The sequence below is a fragment of the Dendropsophus ebraccatus genome, chromosome 9, assembly GCF_027789765.1.
Source record: "Dendropsophus ebraccatus isolate aDenEbr1 chromosome 9, aDenEbr1.pat, whole genome shotgun sequence".
NCBI lineage: Eukaryota > Metazoa > Chordata > Amphibia > Anura > Hylidae > Dendropsophus > Dendropsophus ebraccatus.
In genome coordinates, this window is record NC_091462.1 from 64,033,148 (window position 1) to 64,052,630 (window position 19,483).

Below are 19,483 nucleotides of genomic sequence, written 5' to 3' on the forward strand. Positions count from 1 at the left end.
TTGTGAACCTATTCTTTTTCTAATCTACAGATTTTTCATCCTAACCTTATAGTAAAATTATGTTACATACTCTGTCTCCGTATAGTAGTTAGGCCCCTTTGTGCCTCCATATAGTAGTTAGGCCTCTTTGTGCCTGCATATAGTAGTTAGGCCCTTCTGTCTCCATATAGAAGTTACACCCCTCTATGTCTCCCATATAGTAGTTGGGCCCCTCTGTGCCTCCATATATTATAGGCATTGTGTCTGCCCTGCTTTCTTTTAATAGGTCCGCCATGTGCTCCAATAAAGTAGTTAGGCCTTCTTTGTTTCCTCCATATAGTAGTTAGGTCCCTCTGTCTCCATATTATAGTTAGTCCCCTCTGTGCACCTATATGGTAGTCATGCTCCCCTATGTGTTGTGCATCCATATAATAGTTATCCCTCTCTGTGCATGTAGGTGTACCCAGTAGGTAGTATCTACATCCCACTTTAGGTAATCTCCCTGGTAGTTATCTACCCAGTATGTAATATCCCCCCAATTTAGTAGGCATTCCTCTATAGGGAATATTCCTGTTAGTTAGACCTCTTCCCAGTAGATAGAATCCCCCATGTTAGGTATCTTCCCGGTAGTAAGGCTGCATTCACACGTTCCGTGTTCTGCACGGAACACGGACGTGGAATGCCTGTAACAGACTCTCCCCCACCCGGGCAGGCATTCCACGTCCGTGTTCCGTGTGAATGCAGCCTAAGGCTGGGTTCACACTATGTATATTTCAGGCAGTATTTGGTCCTCATGTCAGGTCCTCATAGCAACCAAAACCAGGAGTGGATTGAAAACACAGAAAGGATCTGTTCACACAATGTTGAAATTGAGTGGATGGCCGCCATATAACAGTAAATAACGGCCATTATTTCAATACCACAGCCGTTGTTTTAAAATAACAGCAAATATTTGCCATTAAATGACGGCCATCCACTCAATTACAACATTATGTGAACAGAGCCTTTCTGTGTTTTCAATCCACTCCTGGTTTTGGTTGCTATACAGCCTCACAAATACAGCCTGGGTTCAAATTGCTTTTTTTTCAACGTAATCCTTTTTATTTGGTTACTTTTAACAGACAGAAAAATGTAGTACCACTACTTTTGGGTCCATTAAAAAAAAAACATCAGATTCGATCTTTTTTTTTAATAATGGAGGTAAATGGAAAAACAGATCCAAACGGATGACACACAATTGTATCGGTTTTTGCATCCGTTGTTTCCATAAAGCGTTAAACCGAAGACTGCAGTCCTTTGGTGTCCCCTTTCTCTGCTCTGTGAGCACACAAGTGATGTCACTTGTCACTCTGGGGTTAAAAGACCTCTTGTGGTCAAAGACATAATGCAGAGAATTCACCAGGGGATTCCCCAATTCCCCAGTGGGCCGGTCCTAGTCTGCACAGAAACCATTTACTACTCCCTGGTAAAGAAATATAAAGCTGCATTTACACGTTTCGTGAATACTATATAAATGACAGTAATGTTTTAATCCTGTAATACCCCTTCCATAGAACTTTTATTATGCAGAACTCAGAAGTGCAGGGGGGCACGCCTATAGTTTTAAGCCCCACAAAGTAACAGTATACAGTGGTCCCTCAAATTACAATGGCCTCAGGTTACATTATTTTCAACATATATGGTCCTTTCTGGACCATTGTAACCTGAGACCAGACTCAACATACAGTGCGACAAATTGACCAATGAAAGTAGCCATTTTACTAGTAAAACCCCAGCATTAGTGAAATGCATGCAGTGATTGGCTGTCTAGTATCTCCACTCTTCTGCACAGTGTCATACTACATGTTCTCTGCTGCTCTTTACCTGGGCCAGGATGAGCTGCTCCTTTGGGCACTGGATGAGGGTGGCTTCATTTTATATTTCCAGGACCCTGTGTGATCTCTACAGGACCCTGAAAATGCTCCAGTCCTCTACATAGAAAGTTATTTACAGGGAACCAATTAGCATGATTGTGCTGACATGGTTCCCTGCCGCACAATATAGCTCTGCTGTGCAGCTTTACTGTGGGAAAAAAGTATTTTTATTCTCCTGCATGATGACAGGAGAGGGGAGGCAACTAGTCATCTCGGCATGGAGCCACCCGTGACTAGTCATTGCTCTCTGCAGTGGCGGACATAGGGGCCCTGAGGGGGAGAGGGACCAGCTGGGGCCTGCTGCCCCCTGCCACCTGCCAGGCAAGATTTGAAAGCAGGGGGCTCGGGGCTGCACATACAGGTGACACATCCCTGCAGCCGAACTTGCGTCCCCTTATCAGTTTAATCAGCTAGGGAGGCAAGCACGGCTGGGGCTGGCTGCACATACATACCAACAGTCCGTACATCAAACTGCTGCCACTCCCATCTCCTAGAACACTGCTTCTCAGTTCCAGTCCTCAGGCCTCACCAAAAGGTCATGTTTTGAGGATTTCCCGCGGGCAGCGGGGTATACAGACACTGACTGTGCCGGAAGTAATTCATATAGAGGCTGCAGGTCACTTCCGGCACAGTCAGTGTCTGTATACCCCGCTGCCCGCCCTGGAGGATGCCGGTGCGCGCTCTGTCGGGAGAGGAGCTGCTGGGACCAGCGGACAGGTGAGTTACTGGTTTATTGTTTTTCTAGTCGGGCCACACTAATGGGGGATTGGCTACTATGTGGGGCGCTATATGGGGGCATTGGCTACTATGTGGGGCGCTATATTAGGGTTTGGATACTATGTGGGGCACTATATGGGGGGATTGGCTACTATGTGGGGCATATATGGGGGCATTGGCAACTATGTGGGGCATATATGGGGGGATTGGCTACTATGTGGGGCATATATGGGGGCATTGGATACTATGTGGGGCATATATGGGGGGATTGGCTACTATGTGGGGCACTATATGGGGGATTGGATAATATGTGGGGCACTATATGGGGATGGCTACTATGTGGGGCACTATATGGGGGATTGGCTACTATGTGGGCACTTTATGGGGGATTGGCTACTATGTGGGGCACTATATGGGGGCATTGGCTACTATGTGGGGCACTATGTGGGGGCATTGGCTACTATGTGGGGCACTATATGGGGGATTGGATAAAATGTGGGGCACTATATGGGGGCATTGGCTACTATGTGGGGCACTATATGGGGGATTGGCTACTATGTGGGGCACTATATGGGGATTGGCTACTATGTGGGCACTATATGGGGGGATAGGCTACTATGTGGGGCACTATATGGGGGGATTGGCTACTATGTGGGGCACTATATGGGGATTGGCTACTATGTGGGGCACTATATGGGGGCATAGGCTACTATGTGGGGCACTATATGGGTGCATTGGCTACTATTTAGGGCACTATATGGGGCATTGGATACTATGTGGGGCACTATATGGGGGCACTGGATACTATGTGGGGCATATATGGGGGGATTGGATACTATGTGGAGCGCTATATGGGGGGATCAGATACTATGTGGGGCACTATATGGGGGATTAGATACTATGTGTGGCACTATGTGGGAGATTGGATACTATGTGTGGCACTATAAGGCCCCGTTCCCACTGAGCAAAAGTAGCGGAATTCATTCATGTTCATTCTTCAGCGCGGATAGAGCATGAGGGCGCGCCTCCCGTAGACTCCCATTATGAGCGGGAGGCTAACGGCATTCCGCGGCGGAATTCCGCTAGTTTTGCTCAGTGGGAACGGGGCATAATGGGGAATTGGATACTATGTGGGGCACTATAATGGGGTATTGGATACTATATAGGGCATTTTGGGGGGGATTGGATACTGTTTAGGGCACTATTTATTCAGTCAGCAGCATGTGGTGACTGTAGGGGAGTGGCTATGGAGGGTCGCTATGGGGGAGTGGCTATGGAGGGTCGCTATGGGGACCGCGGCGCACATGTCCCTCTTTGCTCTTTGCAAAAGTTGGGAGGTATGGGCTAGAGGATAGCGTCTCAGAGCGGGCACCCCTCCCCCTTTTCTCACCCACGAACTGTGCTGTGCAGAGAAGAGCACCGGCATGTGCACAGCTGCCACACTCTGCTCTGTTCCCCACCCGGGCAGTAGAGTGGTCTGCACACTCTGCTGATCAGATCAGACCCCCTCCATCGGACAACACAGTAGAGCAGCCCCTCCCCCCAAACCCTCACCTGGGATAGAGCATCAGAGTGGGGGTGTTGTGCTGTGCTATGTGTGATGGGGTAAGTGTGTTATGCTATGTGGAATGAGGTAATTGTGCTGTGCTGTGTGGGAGGTAAGTGTGCTGATCTATGTGTTATGTAAGTAGTGTGCTGTGCTATGTGTAATGAGGTAAGTGTGCTGTGCTATATGTGATGTAAGTAGTGGGCTGTGCTATGTGTAATATAAGTAATGTGCTGTGTGCTATGTGTGGCATTACGATCGAGCGCAGATGCCGTCGGACCAAAAGTCCAACGGTTCGCGCATCTCTAGTAAGGAGTGTATGATATGTGTGATGAGGTAAGGAGTGTATATGTGTGATGAGGTAAGGAGTGTATGATATGTGTGATGAGGTAAGTGTGCTGTGATATGTGTTACGGCGGATCAAAGCGGCCCGCTACCTCCTTCCCCCTGGAAGATGCATTACAGCGGACCACACAACACCCCTCAGCCATAATTATTAATAATAATTATGATTAAAATTACTTTTACCTACGGGGCTGGTTGGGGTGACATTTTTTTGTACCATTGTTATATATTGTAACAAAAAATCTGCAAACCTGGCGCATTTTTTGCTTTTTTGTTTATGCCATTCACAGTGCAGGAACAATATTGTTATATTTTAATATATTATTGTGTAGGTCGGACATTTTGATCCCTCTATATTTTTTCCACTATATATTGTAACAAAAATCTGCAATCCTGGGGCATTTTTGCTTTTTTTGTTTATGCTGTTTAACGTGCAGGAACAATTTTGTTATATTTTAATATATTTAATAGATTTATTTAATTATTTTTACGTGTTTTGGCCAAGTTCACACTGTATTTTTTGTCAAACAATGAGGAGGTTGCAACAACGGCTGTTGCTTACTAGGAGTGTTCAGTTGCACTGAAGTGAATGGGACTATGGCTGTAGTGTATACACACTGTATACACTACAGCCGTTGTTCACTGCGGCCGCAGAAAATAATTGACCTATTTTCCACGGCCGCAGTTCAGGAAACAATAGCCGTAGAAAATAGTCTGTGCTTACAGTGTAAAGTACAGCTCCCAGCCTTACTTTACACTGTGGTCAATGGTCAGTTGGATTGCGGACACACCCAAATGTGCCCGCATTCTAATTAAAATAAATTGATGTTCTACCGGCCGATACTGCAGTATTGGCCGGGTGAGCATGTAAGACAGACGGCTGTCATACAGCTGATGTTCTTACACAGTGTGAACATGGACTTTATTTGTATAATGGGAAAGAGCGTGATTTCAAAGTGAAGCAATCACCCAGATTTTTTCTGCTACTAGCAGCGCCCAGAAGTCTTTTATTCCAGTGCATGAGACATGCAGAGAGCCGGGAACTAGTCATCTGGGCCATGACTAGTCACAGCTCTCTGCCTGTCAGCACATTTTGAAGGATGTTTGATTGGAAAAGAGGCCAGTTAGAAACCTCTTCCTGTCAATTATCCTGCAAAGCGCACTGACAGGCAGAGAGCTGTGAGTACACATGGACGGGGAGCCGCCCAGATGACTACCTGCCCGTCTCTGCCTGCCATGTGCCGGTGGATTAAAACTTAATTTTCTCCGCTTTAAGAAAGCTGCTGCAGACGCATAGCAGCTTTATACAGTGATGCAGCGAACCAAATCCATCAAATTGGGCTGATTGGTTCCCTTCAAGCATCAGGCATGCCATCCCTTGCTCAAGTCTTGTGATTCTTTAAACATGTGATTCAATGATTTCTGTTGAAATATTTGAAAAGGAAAGCTAAAAAAACACACCAAAAACTCAACAAACATTTACACAAGTTTTTTAAGTGGCGAAAATAAAAATCTATGGGGCCCTAGTGGGGGAAAGAGTGACAAAAACTAGGTGAAAAGACAGCCTGAAGAGCTTTTTGAGGAATGAAATCCCTAAGCAGAATACATTTATTTTCTGTACCTCCTCAGCCAGCAAGTGTGTAGGCCAAGTGTTGTGCAATAGCTAGAATTGTTTACTGAGCCTCTGAATACTTACATATTTGTATTATGTAATTGTATTTATTTATTTATTTAACTATGCTGTTATCTAACAAGATGCTTGTTGGGTGGTGCTTGATGTTACAGTGTGGGCAGGTGCATCTAGCCAATACAAAACTGCCCTACACTTTGCGAATAATACATTGACAAGCCTAGGCATCATCTAGGCATTGGGTCTCTACATAAACAATACAGGCCTAATTTCATCTTCACGGATGACAATGCTCCAGCTCATGGAGGTCATATCATCAGGAAACGGCTGCTGGAGACTCAAATGGAGTGGCCTACACTTTCTCTAGATCTGAATCCCATAGAAAACCTATGGGATCAGCTGGGTCGCTGTGTAGAGGCTTGTACCTCTGTACCCCAGAACCTCAATAATCTCTGTAACAGACAATTCCTACCATGTCTATGAGACTACATGGGCAGAATCAGTGGCTAGCCAAGAAGTGGATTTTGCTGCTGCGCTCTTTCCCCAGCTATATCTCCTGATCACTGTGATTAATAAACTTTTGACATGTCTGATGACATCAAGAGGACAAAACTCAGCAGCATCCAGAAAAATCTTCAAAGGAGCTTTATTGCATATCCAAGTATAAGAGACGTTTCGAGCACACTCGGGTCTTTTGCCCCGATTCACCTGATTTACTGAGAGGCATGCACCTTTTAGTAAATCTGCTGTGATGCATGGGGCCAGGGTTTTATGTTACACTGTACAACAGTCCTGATAAATTTCCTCTATATCTTCATGCATGATACATTCTAGCTATATATAACTGCTTTAGCTACCAGACCACTGCTTTTAGAGCAAAGTGGAGGTCAGAGACCTAGACAATGAGCTGTCAACAATGTGAGGGAAAGAGCAGCATGTCAGGAGAAGGAGGTGAGATTGCTAAATGAATCTATGTACAAAAGTATTTCTTACAAGTGGATCTCTATTAGTTGAGGTGGGAATATCTCTTTAACCCCTAGACGACCGTGGACGTACAGTTACGTCATGGAAGTCTGTCATCAGACGACCCTGGACGTAACTGTACGTCCTGGGTGTTTTTTTTTACGTTTTCACCTATTTATATCTTCATAAATAATATATTTGGGATTCCGTCATACATGTTATGGTAGAATGAAAGGCGCCATTACAAAGTACAACTATTCCTATAAAAAACAAGCCCTTACACAGCCTGTGGGTACAAACCCACTTGACGTATTTCCTGCGTGAATCAGTCTTAAAAATAAGCAGGCAAAACGCAGGTTGGCTTTATACAATTGTTCTGCGTTAAAATACGCAATTGCGTATTTTTGAAGCGTGAAGCTACATGCGTTTTTCACACAGGTTGTTAACAATTGATGCTTTGCTAACAACAAGCTTCACGCTTCAAAAATATGCGATTGTGTATTTTAACGCAGAACAATCGTATAAAGCCAACCTGCGTTTTGCCTGCTTATTTTTAAGACTGATTCACGCAGCAAATACGTCAAGTGGGTTTGTACCCTGTAGATAGAAAACTGAAAGTGCTAGAGCTCTTAGAAGGGGGGGAGGGAAAAACAAGAACTCTAAGATCAAAATTTGCGCGGTCCATTGGGTCATTTTGGGCCTGGTCCTCAAAGGGTTAATGTAAAAAATAACTATTTCTTTAGAAATTCTTCTTTATTTTTTTCTGTTTTACAGGGAGATCGTATGTGGCACTTTGCTGTCTCTCTCTTCTTGGTAGAACTATATGGAAACAGTTTACTTCTCACTGCTGTATATGGACTTGTGGTTGCAGGCTCTGTGCTTCTCCTTGGAGCCATAATTGGAGACTGGGTAGATAAAAACCCACGACTAAAAGGTAATGTCTTTTTATGAAAGTTTACACTTGGCTTGTTAATCTGTGATAAGGGTACATTTACAAATGTAGATTTCTGACTAATTTCTATAAAATCAGATTAAGGCTATGCTCACACAACGTCAAAAAAAGAGAAAAGGCGCCTGCTTTTTCTATTTAAAAAGATGTCTGTTATTGCCGCGATTTAACTGACTGCAGTGCAATGCATTGAAGTCAATGGAAAGACGGGCATCCAATGCACACAATGTGTTGAATAACGGACGTTTTCACCGTGGACATCAAAATAATTATCATGACAATTATTTTCGGACTTCTTTTGCAAACAGCAGATGTTTTTTATTAGTTGTTCACACACAGTTTTTCTTTTGTCACCGTTCTTTCTTTGTTTTTACTATTAAATTCAATGGACTTTTCAATTACGCCACACCCAAAGGCCAATTAGTAACCCAAACTAGAATAATGTACCAACATCCGTCATTGCACTAAGGGAAAGCTAGACAGCTAAATGACGTCCATTATTTTAGACTCAAATTGATGGATGTCATTTTAAACGGAGCTGAAAAAACGTTGTGTGAATATACCCTAAACCAGCAGTCTAAAGTGGTGTGTAAATGGCCCGTTGGAAAATGGTATATAAATGGCCTATTGGTACAAATAAATTCTCTCTTGTAATAGGTATACGACACTGATCTGAATTGTGCAGATATGTGTTGTATTTCAAGAATTTTAGTACTGTTATAGTGCAACTGAATAAAAAACACACAACTTTTATTTGCCTCTTAATGCAAAAAACCCTAATGTGGGTCTGCAACCACAACCGGACACCAGATTTTTCTGATCATGTAAGTCAGTAAAGAGTTTTATATCTTGGCCCAGATTTATCAATGTCTGAAAAAATAAGACCGTATTTCGATAATTGTGGCCGTAAATAAAGAGCATGATCATGATTAAATCCAGCTGTATTTTAGCCTCAAAATTTGTTTCAATATAGCTTTAAAATGAATGTGTCGCATGCCATTCAGGTTCCAAGTGGCTACCAATATTGAGAGCTATTAGGTAATTGAGACAAAAGGATAAAACTGGCCATTTTGCTAATAACCGCTGATCGCTGCTTAGCCACAGAAAATGTACGAGAAATCGCCCACTGCCAATTTTAGAGGGACTCCGAATTATCAATAAAGTATTTTATGAGCTTAGGAGACATGACACAGACACAAGATTCTGTAAAAAACAAGTTCATAGTTTATTGGACAAAACACATATATGTACAAAAAGACATCAAATTAAGAAAAGCCATTGGTGGTTCCGAAGCTCCTATTGGTTTACCTGTCATAAACATATACATTCGTATTCTGATTGGAGTGACATGTCCATTACATATTCTGTTACACAGCATGTGAGTAGCTAAGGTTAGTTAAGCAACTTGTTATTTAGACTAGCAACTTATTACCCAGGCAAACAACTTAATATTTAAACTAGCAACTTGTTATTCAGACTCTAAGACGTCATACCTGAAGTATCCTTGAAGCTCATGGCCTCAATTGTTCCCTCTAAGATATCTAAACAACTTCTACAAAAACTAAGATATCTAAACAACTACTACAAAAAACTATTCTGCACACTTTCTATGGTTAACCATTTCCATCCCTTACAGACATTAGCAACAATTTTTTTCTTGTATCTATCTTTATTGTCTTTTTATTTATTTATTTTAATATAATTCCCTATAGTTCTCCCATGTAAATTAGCCTGGTCTTTTAAGGTTCACTTTCCCTCTGTGTGCACTGATAGCGAAATCACTTAGACACTAGGCTGGCTTCACACTGCCTTAAAATCTTGGAATTTAGTTTTTTTGCAAAAATGTCAGCAGCCAGATGATAGCTGGAGGTCAATGAAAGTTTATGATATACCTTACACATATTCCTTTTTTTTTTTTGGGGGGGGGGGGGGGAGTTTTTCCTCCCATCTCTGCCATTTTTGAGTCTCTTTGGAAGTTTTTCCAAAATGCAGCCTGTCAAAGATGTGGCTTTTTTTTTGCAAACTGTGGCATTGTTTCTACAATAGGATTGTTCTGGTTGTCTCAAAAATGCAGTTTCTGTGCCTATGGCTTTTTCTTCTGGCGTTTTTGTCACCTTTTGTGGTCAAGCAACTAGGTCATGTGATGGCAGAGGGAAAAAAAATCAGCACACAAAAACACCTAAACCACAAAAAAGAATATTCACACGCAAAAGGAAAAAAATGCAAATACATGGGGTAAAAATCCATTGGCAGTTTTTCTGGTGTTTTGTTGGAGGCCTGAAAAATGCCACACAAATAGGATGTTTGGGGGCACCCTTATGTTACCAGCAGTGGATTCAACAGTAAAGAGACGTACAAGTCCTGCCTTTATGTGTTCCATCCACTTCTGGCTTTGACACAAAAACTGCAAAACAAAAGTCATGTTTAAAACTAGCAATACGCTCTGCTACTTACAGCAGCAATAAAGTAAGAAAAAAATGGCGCTTGTTTGCAGTGCGCAATGAAGGCCGATGTATCATTCTTGCAGCCAACTTAAATGTATCACTATTATTGGATATCAGCTCCCTGTTTAGAGAGATGTGCGGCCGATGACAATAATCTACCAGAACATAGAGGGAGATTTATTGTTATTCATTGTTAGCCATGTCCGTGCAGCCCTTGCTTTAAAGTGATAAAATAAAGATGTTTTATACTTAGCTCTGATTTATTTATTGTTAACGTGGCAATTATCAGCCGACGATCAGCTCCTCGTCTTTATCACACAGCGCAATATCTGTCCAATTATGCCTTATTCAGAAGATAATTGCCCCATATAGTAGGGCCATTAGGGTCCCCGCTACTTACTAGGATTCAATAAATTTTTCCTTCCAGATAACTGTGTAATAATCATTAATTATATGTTTAAACCTTGTTGTACTTTTAATTTTTCCCTTTTTTTTCCTGTACAGTGGCACAGATGTCCTTAGTTGTGCAAAATGTTTCTGTTATTATTTGTGGAATAATCCTGATGGTGGTTTTCTTGTACAAGGCGGAACTTTTATCAATGTATCAAGGATGGCTCTTGGTTAGTACCAACATTAAAATTATATAACTATAAGATAAACTCTTTTAAATAGTAAAATTACTATGAGGGGCACAGCAGGGGGTACATTATTGCTATGTTGAATCAAAACACCACCTTGCCAAAGAGGGAGTGTGAAGGTTGGATCAATACCAGCACCACTTTTATTAGATCTTCAATAAAATGAATGAGTAACTGAAGTTGCTAATAACACACAGATTTTTGTAAAGCTCACTAGTGGTAGAGTGATATGGTTTAAAGCAACTCTGTACCCACAATCTGCCCCCCCCCCCCCCCCAAACCACTTGTACCTTCGGATAGCTGCTTTTAATCCAAGATCTGTCCTGGGGTCCGTTTGGCAGGGGATGCAGTTATTGTCATAAAAACAACTTTAAATCCAGCAGCGCTGTGTCTAATGGCCGGGGCTTACATTTGTATATGCATTAGGCTGGCACCACCTCTCTGTCCTTCCTCCCCACCCTCCTCCTTATTAGGAATGATCCAGGAACATTTACTGCTGTTTGAGCTTTGCACAGGTGTATTAACGATCCAGCCCATGTTCATTATACACACAGGTGGGGAATAGGAAGCAATCTGCCTGGAGCATTCCTAATGATGAGGAGGTTGGGGAGGAAGGACAGAAAGGGTGTGCCAGCCTAATGCATATACAAATGTAAGCCCCGGCCGTTAGACACAGCGCTGCAGGATTAAAAAAAAAATTATGACAATAACTGCATCCCCTGCCAAATGGACCCCAGGACAGATCTTGGATTAAAAGCAGCTATCTGAAGGTACAAGTGGTTTAAGGGGGTCAGATTGTGGGTACAGAGTCGCTTTAAAACATACACCACAAAGCCCCTCAACTAGTTTTGCTCCTCAAGGAGCATCATCTGGAAAAGAGGGTTTATGGCCATAAGTTATGGAGATAAGCCCTCCTCCTGATGACGCTCCCTGCCTCTCCAAATTTCCCCAGTGTCCTCCTTTAAGTCTTCAGGTCCCCTTCAGAATGATTCCACCTCCATTTCCAAGACAATAAGCTTTAACTGCCTGCTTAGCCTGTCACCGATAGGACAGCGCTTTCTACCCTGCCATCTTGTTTTATGTATATTTACTTATGACAATTTACTTATGACAGCAAAATATTTCTGTCTCTGGTTTCTAACAGCAAAATTAGAACAAAAACATGCTGTCATATAAAGGTTTAGTAAAATGAATTCAACCAATCAATGAACAATGTGAACAAGTAATATCCACATAGGATTAGACCATTTAGTTGTTAGATGGGGTTTGTCAGTATAAGGTCCGTAATCCAACAGATGCTCAGTAATGGCTTGATGAAAGTTAGGGTGGTATTACACGAAGCGATTATCGTTCGAATAATCGCTCAATCGGTCGTATTTGAACGATTATCTTTAAGTGTAATAGTAGACAACGATTAAACGACGAACGATTGGTCGCTGGTCGTTTAATAGGTTTTGAATCTATTTTTATCGTTTGTCTTTTACACATCATTCGCACATCGTTCGTTTGAATAAGATGTCGTTAGCCGTTCCCTGTTCATTCGCAAATTGAAAGGGGAGTGTTCTTGAATTTTGTTGCTCCAATATAACCGATAATCTTTCCGTGTTGTAAAACGAACGATTATTAGGCAACCGCTATTGCGATCGTTGGAGATCGTTTATCGTTAATCGTTAATTGAAAAAAATCGCTTCGTGTAATACCACCCTTAGACTTGTTGTCTTCAGGGTGGTAGTGCACCTCTCACCATTCCAGCATTACAGGAGATGTGCATTCTTCCTAGATGCACATGGTAATACTAAATATGTTTGGGGTTTTTTTACTTTTTTTTTTTATTTGAACTTTTAGTGGGGGAAGTTTTCTTTTAGATTTTTGAAAAACTTTTTTTTTTTACTTTAAATTTCCTTTTAAAGGACTTTTATAAGCAAACACCACATTGTTTATACTAACCAGTGCTATGCTATTGTATAGCATCAATCAGTTAGATAGGTGCCCTGGTGCCAAAGACTGCTTCAGACAGACCACCAACAGATCTGACGACAGATTATCTGCCAAAGATTTGAAGCCAAACCCAGGAGTGGATTTGAAAAGAGGAGAAATCCAGTCTTTCCTTTATGACCTGTTCTCTGATTATAGTCTGTTCCTGGGTTTGGCTTCAAATCTTTGGCAGATAATCTGTCGTTAGATCTGTTGGTGGAATAGGGCCTTTAATCAGCAGCAAAGCTATGGCTGCTACAGTGGCCAGGGACATTTGAGCTGCAGCGGTTTAATCGGCCTGAGAAATTAGGATGACAGGTCAGTCATAGGTTGGCATTTAAATGGTTAAATTACATTGCACGATCGTAGTTGTCATTCACCGGCTGTGAGTGTCGGCTGTTTACATTAGCCGATACTCACTGGCTATTACACTTGCTGAGCTCCTGAGCTTGCAATATACCACTCCAGTGCTCCTGTGCCACAGAGCGTTAAAGGGTTAGAGAACCAGTGTGTCACCTATATCTGCTCTCTACCAATGCTGTTTCACCTCTACCTTTTTAAGATTTCTAGCAAAGCTGTGTTCCTGTTCCTCGGATTATGCATGACCCCTTGAATATTTGTTGCAATTACGATTCCTGCAACTTCTATAGTTACGCCATTAATTAGCGTTAATCGAGTTGACAGATTAACTTTAAAGATTGTTTTGGAAGTTCGTAGGTTTTCACAAAAATAGTATGATTAGTATGAATAGTATAATTGTGCAGGGGTAAATGCAGTAAAGTAATTTATAATCATATCCCCTAAGAAATAAACACATAAAGAATTTCATAAAAACATATATATTAATACATATTAATAAAAAGTACTTTTAATAACAATATGCACTAATAACGATATATCTTCTTATGAAATTGTGTTGATTTCCTAGGGCATATAGTTGGATTTTGATTGACACAAAGAGATAGTATTGATTTACCAGTAAGGGGTACAGTTACTTATAGGGTGGGTATGATTTATATTTGGGCAACATCTTGATTTTTATTTGTGTTCTGATTCTGACACAGACCCTCTGCTACATCCTGGTTATCACTATAGCAAACATTGCAAATTTGGCCAGCACAGCGACAGCCATCACAATTCAGAGGGACTGGATTGTTGTTGTTGCTGGTGATGACAGAAGCAAATTAGCAGGTAAAAACAAATGTGTGAGTTACATACAATCTAAGAACTATGCATGTAACAGTCATAGAAAACAGCCTTCTGTTGGCTTCATAATACATTTTATTCATCTTGTACTTATACTACAGCATGCAGTTTTTTCAGCCTTATGGTCCTTTTACACGGAGCGATAATTCGCCCAATTGATCGTTTAACGATTTTGAAGTAACAGTGTTTTTTATAACGATCAGCGTTTAGACAGAACGATAGATTGTTTAAAAAAGTCGTTATTGCAATCGTTTTAAGATAGCCCATCTTACACATAGGGTAAATCGACGAAAGACTGTTTACACTAAGCGATCTGCGAATTTTTTGCGAACGACCAACGACGATTTGAGAACTAGTTGAAAGATCAAAATGAACGATTTCTCGCTCGTCGTTTGATCGTTTGCTGTGTTTACACGAGCCGATTATCGCTCAAATGCGATCGTTATCACGAAAATTCGAACGATAATTGGTCCGTGTAAAGGCACCATTAGAGTGACACATTATAAAGTAATATGAGTCATATACAGCAAAAAAAAAAAATGTAACCAGAAAATTACCTTATTACAAATACATTATTTTTGGAGGACTTTTTACTATCCATATTAGGGTGCGTTCACACGCGCAGGATCCGCAGCAGATTTGCTGGTGCAGATCCACAGCAGATCTGCAGCAGATTTGATATCAATGTAACTAAATAACTAAACACAGCATTGAATCTTGTACATGTGAACGCACCCTGAAGGCCGGGTTCACACACACCGTATCTGCAGCTAGTTTACAGCGAAATACGCTACAGATACCTGCCCATTCACTTTAATGGGATGACGTACTCGCAGCAGGATTGCCATCCTGCTGTAAGTATATCAAAGTCAGCGCCCATAACCCCTGCGTCTTCCGGTGCTCAGCCAATCGGTGCGCTGCCCCCTCCCTCAAATAAATTCTTTAGAGTTTATGATATGATAATAGACTTTATGATAATTTAGCAATATCAGATTGGTGAAGATCCAAGTCCCAACAACCCCACTTATGAGCTATCTGAGAGTGCACACTTTCTCTCCCTTCGTACTGCACTACACCGTCAGGTTTATAGCTGCTTTGCGTAGTATTGCAACTTCATCCTATTCGTATCACTAAGATTTTCACTGATAAAGGATAGACAGTCCGTTCTAAATAACAGGATAACCTTTTTGAGAAAATGTGTTCAGATAGATTGAAATGAATTAATTTATTTTCTTTATGTTTTAATGGCAGACATGAATGCAACAGTGAGACGAATCGACCAGCTGACAAACATATTGGCTCCACTGGCAGTTGGACAGATAATGACCTTTGGTTCACCTGTCATAGGATGTGGCTTCATTGCTGGTTGGAATTTGGTTTCAATGTGTTTGGAATATTTGCTACTTTGGAAGGTTTACCAAAAGACCCCAGCCTTGGCTAATAAATATTGCAAGAAAGATGATGATCAAGAACTGAGACAGTTAAATATAAAAGGTATTAGTATATTTTATGATGTATACCAAGAAAAATACATTTACACTTTATTACCAAAGTTTGAACATTCCTCTTAAAGGGTGCTTGTCGTATTGGGAGTTAGTGCTGATCAACGCGTAGTTGCTGCTGTCACTGGGAAATCTGGTTTTGCTGCCCAAGCCATAAAACCTGTGTTGGCACCAAAATGCCGGCAAGCCAAAAAAAGATAGTGTGGGAACATAGCCTAAGGTTTGTGAAGTTATTTTAGATATGTGCTTAATGGTGCATGACAGCAAGGCATGTAAGGCCAATGATCAATGTAAGGCTATGTTCACACAACGTATATTTTCGTAAAAGTACGTCCGTTGTTGCCAATTGCAACAACGGCCGTGCTTAAAACGAAAATATACGTTACCTTGACTTCTAGGGAATCCCGGCCGGAGTGTATACACATAGTATACGTTCTGGCGGGGATGCCTAGCTGTCACTGAATTTGCAGTGGGCAGTGGGGAGTTGTGATGCGGGTGAGCACGGATGCACCCGCATCAGAACTTTGTGGCCCTAAAGATCTGCAGTACTGCGGTACTGCAATACCGACCAGGATGATCTTTTTTTAGACCGGCTGGGTCACAGAACGGCCGGTCTCTTACGCAGTCTGAACATGGCCTAAGGCCTATTTCAGTGTAATAGGTCCTTTAGTTTGTAGAGCGTTTGGGAACAAGAAACCTAGACTGCTAGTGACTGGAACTAGAGTTGAGCGAACTTCAAACACGCTATTTGATTGGTGGCAACTGCTGAAGTTAAATGCAGCCCTAGGCTTTATAAATGTTAATAATACTAATAATATAGTGCACACTCAGGTTCGCACGAACCTGTACATGCTCGAAGTTCGGTCAACTCTAGTATCGTCTTTAGTTACAAATACAGGTTTTGGATTTTAATGTATGGTAATCATTGATTTTTCTTTTGTGTATGTCTACATTAAAATGAGTTTTGTTTTGTTTTCAAAGTTATAGATGCAAATTCCAACAACAACGATAAACCTGCTGAAGATGCCCAGCTCATGGGAGAGAAAAGTGTGGTGATAGCTGAAAAGCTAGAAAAGCCAATATGCAGTGAAAAAATTACAGAACCTTTTCGTACCTTCCGCGATGGGTGGGTTGCATACTACAACCAGTCAGTGTTCTGGGCTGGAATGGGTCTTGCTTTCCTTTACATGACTGTCCTTGGCTTTGACTGCATCACCACTGGGTATGCTTACACCCAAGGCTTAAGTGGCTCTGTTCTAAGTATCTTAATGGGTGCATCTGCCATTTCTGGAATTATGGGAACTGTGGCATTTACCTGGCTTAGAAAAAAATGTGGTCTGGTTCGTACTGGATTTTATTCAGGAGTAGCTCAACTCAGCAGCCTTGTTCTATGTGTGATTTCAGTCTTTATGCCTGGAAGTCCATTGGATCTTACTGTTTCACCATTTCAAGACATTGGTACGCGCTTTCTAGAAGGAGAGCCTTTACCTACATTATCCCCAGGTGGTATTCCTCAGGACTTCCTCCCAACCAGATTTCCAGATCTTTTTAACAACTCCACCTCAACAACCAGTGAACCAGATGTTTTAATTCCACTGACCTCAGTCAGTTTACTCTTTGCTGGAGTTATTGCAGCTAGAATTGGTAAGTACAATGAATTGGCTGAAATTTTGGAAATAAAACATATTTGCTTTAAGCAACACCAAAATATCTTGTCATTAAAAAATTACCTATAGTTAAAATCAAGATTTTAGGTTAAATGAATTTTGTTGTTTCTTTCAAATTTGTCAATTTATCTATAATTAAAAAAAAATTATCCTGAAATCTTGCAGTTTACATTCTGACCACTAAGCATAGAACTAAGAAGAGACATCCTGTTCTGTACAGATTACTGCTTAGCAGTGTCTTCCTTATACAGAGAAAGGTGTTAGTATATATAGCCTATGTCCAGAACATGGCCACTATCTTTAAAGCCGCCATATTGAATGAAGGGCAAGTTTTTCCAATTGGAAAGTGGTCATATCAAAGAGAAATTATTTCAGAAATCCCTTGCTGCAATCAGATTTGCAATATCTTCTAGATATAACAGAAATTTGCAACAACTGGGCACATTCCCTGTGATGCACAGCTATGTGACATGTTCAATGTGCTGTCCATAGGTCTTAAAACAGACCTAAAACTGAACACATAACATCTTTTTGTGTTGATATGGCAAATCAATTTCTGAGACAATTCTAGTATTCTTTGATATGGGAAAAACTTGCCCTTGATCTGATATGGGGACTTTTAGGTTGGGGGCCATATTCTATTTAGGTCGTAGCCTAAAAGATAGGCCCACTTATCCATTACTTGCTGGGATTTTCAGATATTTCATTTTTCCTTTACTTTCTGAATAAAAGGGTATCATCACCGCGCGTGTGTGTTTGTGTGTTTATATAGAGCAAACAATGAACTGTAGCAGCCCTCCCACTAGATCAAGTTCACAATAGGTGATGGTTACAGCTAAGTCCCTTCCTGATCACACTGGTCACAGAGCATGCAAAGTCAACTATCACTTTACATTAGAGTCTGAGCTAGTCTATTGTGTCTATGTCCATGGGGCTTGCTGCAAAGTATATCTTATTAAAAACAGGCTCAGGCAAGATGGCTGTCCCCATAATAATGTACAAAAAAGTTAGATAAGAAATTTAAAATCAGGAAATAGAAATAGAAACAAAAGACTAATGCGAAAAAATAAAATTAGGTGTAAATTATGATAAATCAGGCATGGGTCATTTAATGGCAAATAACAGCTTTTTTTTTCAAAACAAAGGCAGTTGGTTTAAAATAACAACAATTATTTCCATTAAATGACGGCCATCCACTCAATTTCAATGGTGTGAGAACATAGCCTTTCTGTTTTCAATCCACTCCTGGTTTTGGTTGCCAAATACTGAGCAAAAATACTGTGTGGAAACATATCCTTATGGTGCGTTCACACCTACAGGATCTGCAGCTGATTTTCTGCAGCAGATTTCATTTAAATAACTGAACACAGCATCAAATCTGCTGCAGATCTGCTGCAGATCCTGTAGGTGATATGGGATATGATATGGGATCTTATTCAATCAGGTAACAATATTGATATATTGTGGACCTGATAGTTTCTGATAGTTACTGCATTGCTCACACCTAGCCAGAATCCTACTCCACACTGATGAGGGCAAAACCAGAAACAGCTGTCTGTGGATGGATGTCTGGATTTGGTATTTCCCTGGTTATGCCCTGTGTGTGCGCTATGGCTGCAGCAGGCTGTGTGTGTGTGCTATGGCTGCAGCAGGGTGTCTGCATGTGCTATGGCTGCAGCAGGCTGCGTGTGTGTTTGTGTGTGAGCTATGGCTGCAGCAGGCTGTGTGTGTGTGTGCTATGGGTGCAGCAGGGTGTCTGCGTGTGCTATGGCTGCAGCAGGCTGCGTGTGTGTGTGTGTTTGTGTGTGCGCTATGGCTGCAGCAGGCTGCATGTATGTGCTATTACTGCAGCAAGCTGCGTGTGTTTGAGAGAAATAGAGAGTCTAGTTTCTTTGTGTATGGTGAATATTTAGTTAGAAACAGAGAGGATTTCAGCAGTCTAGTCTAGTTTTGAGTTCTTCAGGACATGGAGGCTGGAGACTGTCTGCATCCACTGCACACAGACAGACA

The 19,483-nt window shown here is 41.4% G+C and overlaps 1 protein-coding gene across 1 annotated transcript in view; it reads left to right on the forward strand.

The window, feature by feature from the left end:
• SLC40A1 (solute carrier family 40 member 1) overlaps positions 1 to 19,483 on the forward strand; it is a 46,299-nt gene that overhangs the window by 12,826 nt on the left and 13,990 nt on the right. The window contains exons 3-7 of the mRNA XM_069983541.1: positions 7,868 to 8,027; positions 10,991 to 11,106; positions 14,163 to 14,289; positions 15,556 to 15,798; positions 16,788 to 17,450. Coding sequence (XP_069839642.1) covers positions 7,868 to 8,027; positions 10,991 to 11,106; positions 14,163 to 14,289; positions 15,556 to 15,798; positions 16,788 to 17,450 — 1,309 coding nt within the window. The remainder of the gene's footprint in view (positions 1 to 7,867; positions 8,028 to 10,990; positions 11,107 to 14,162; positions 14,290 to 15,555; positions 15,799 to 16,787; positions 17,451 to 19,483) is intronic.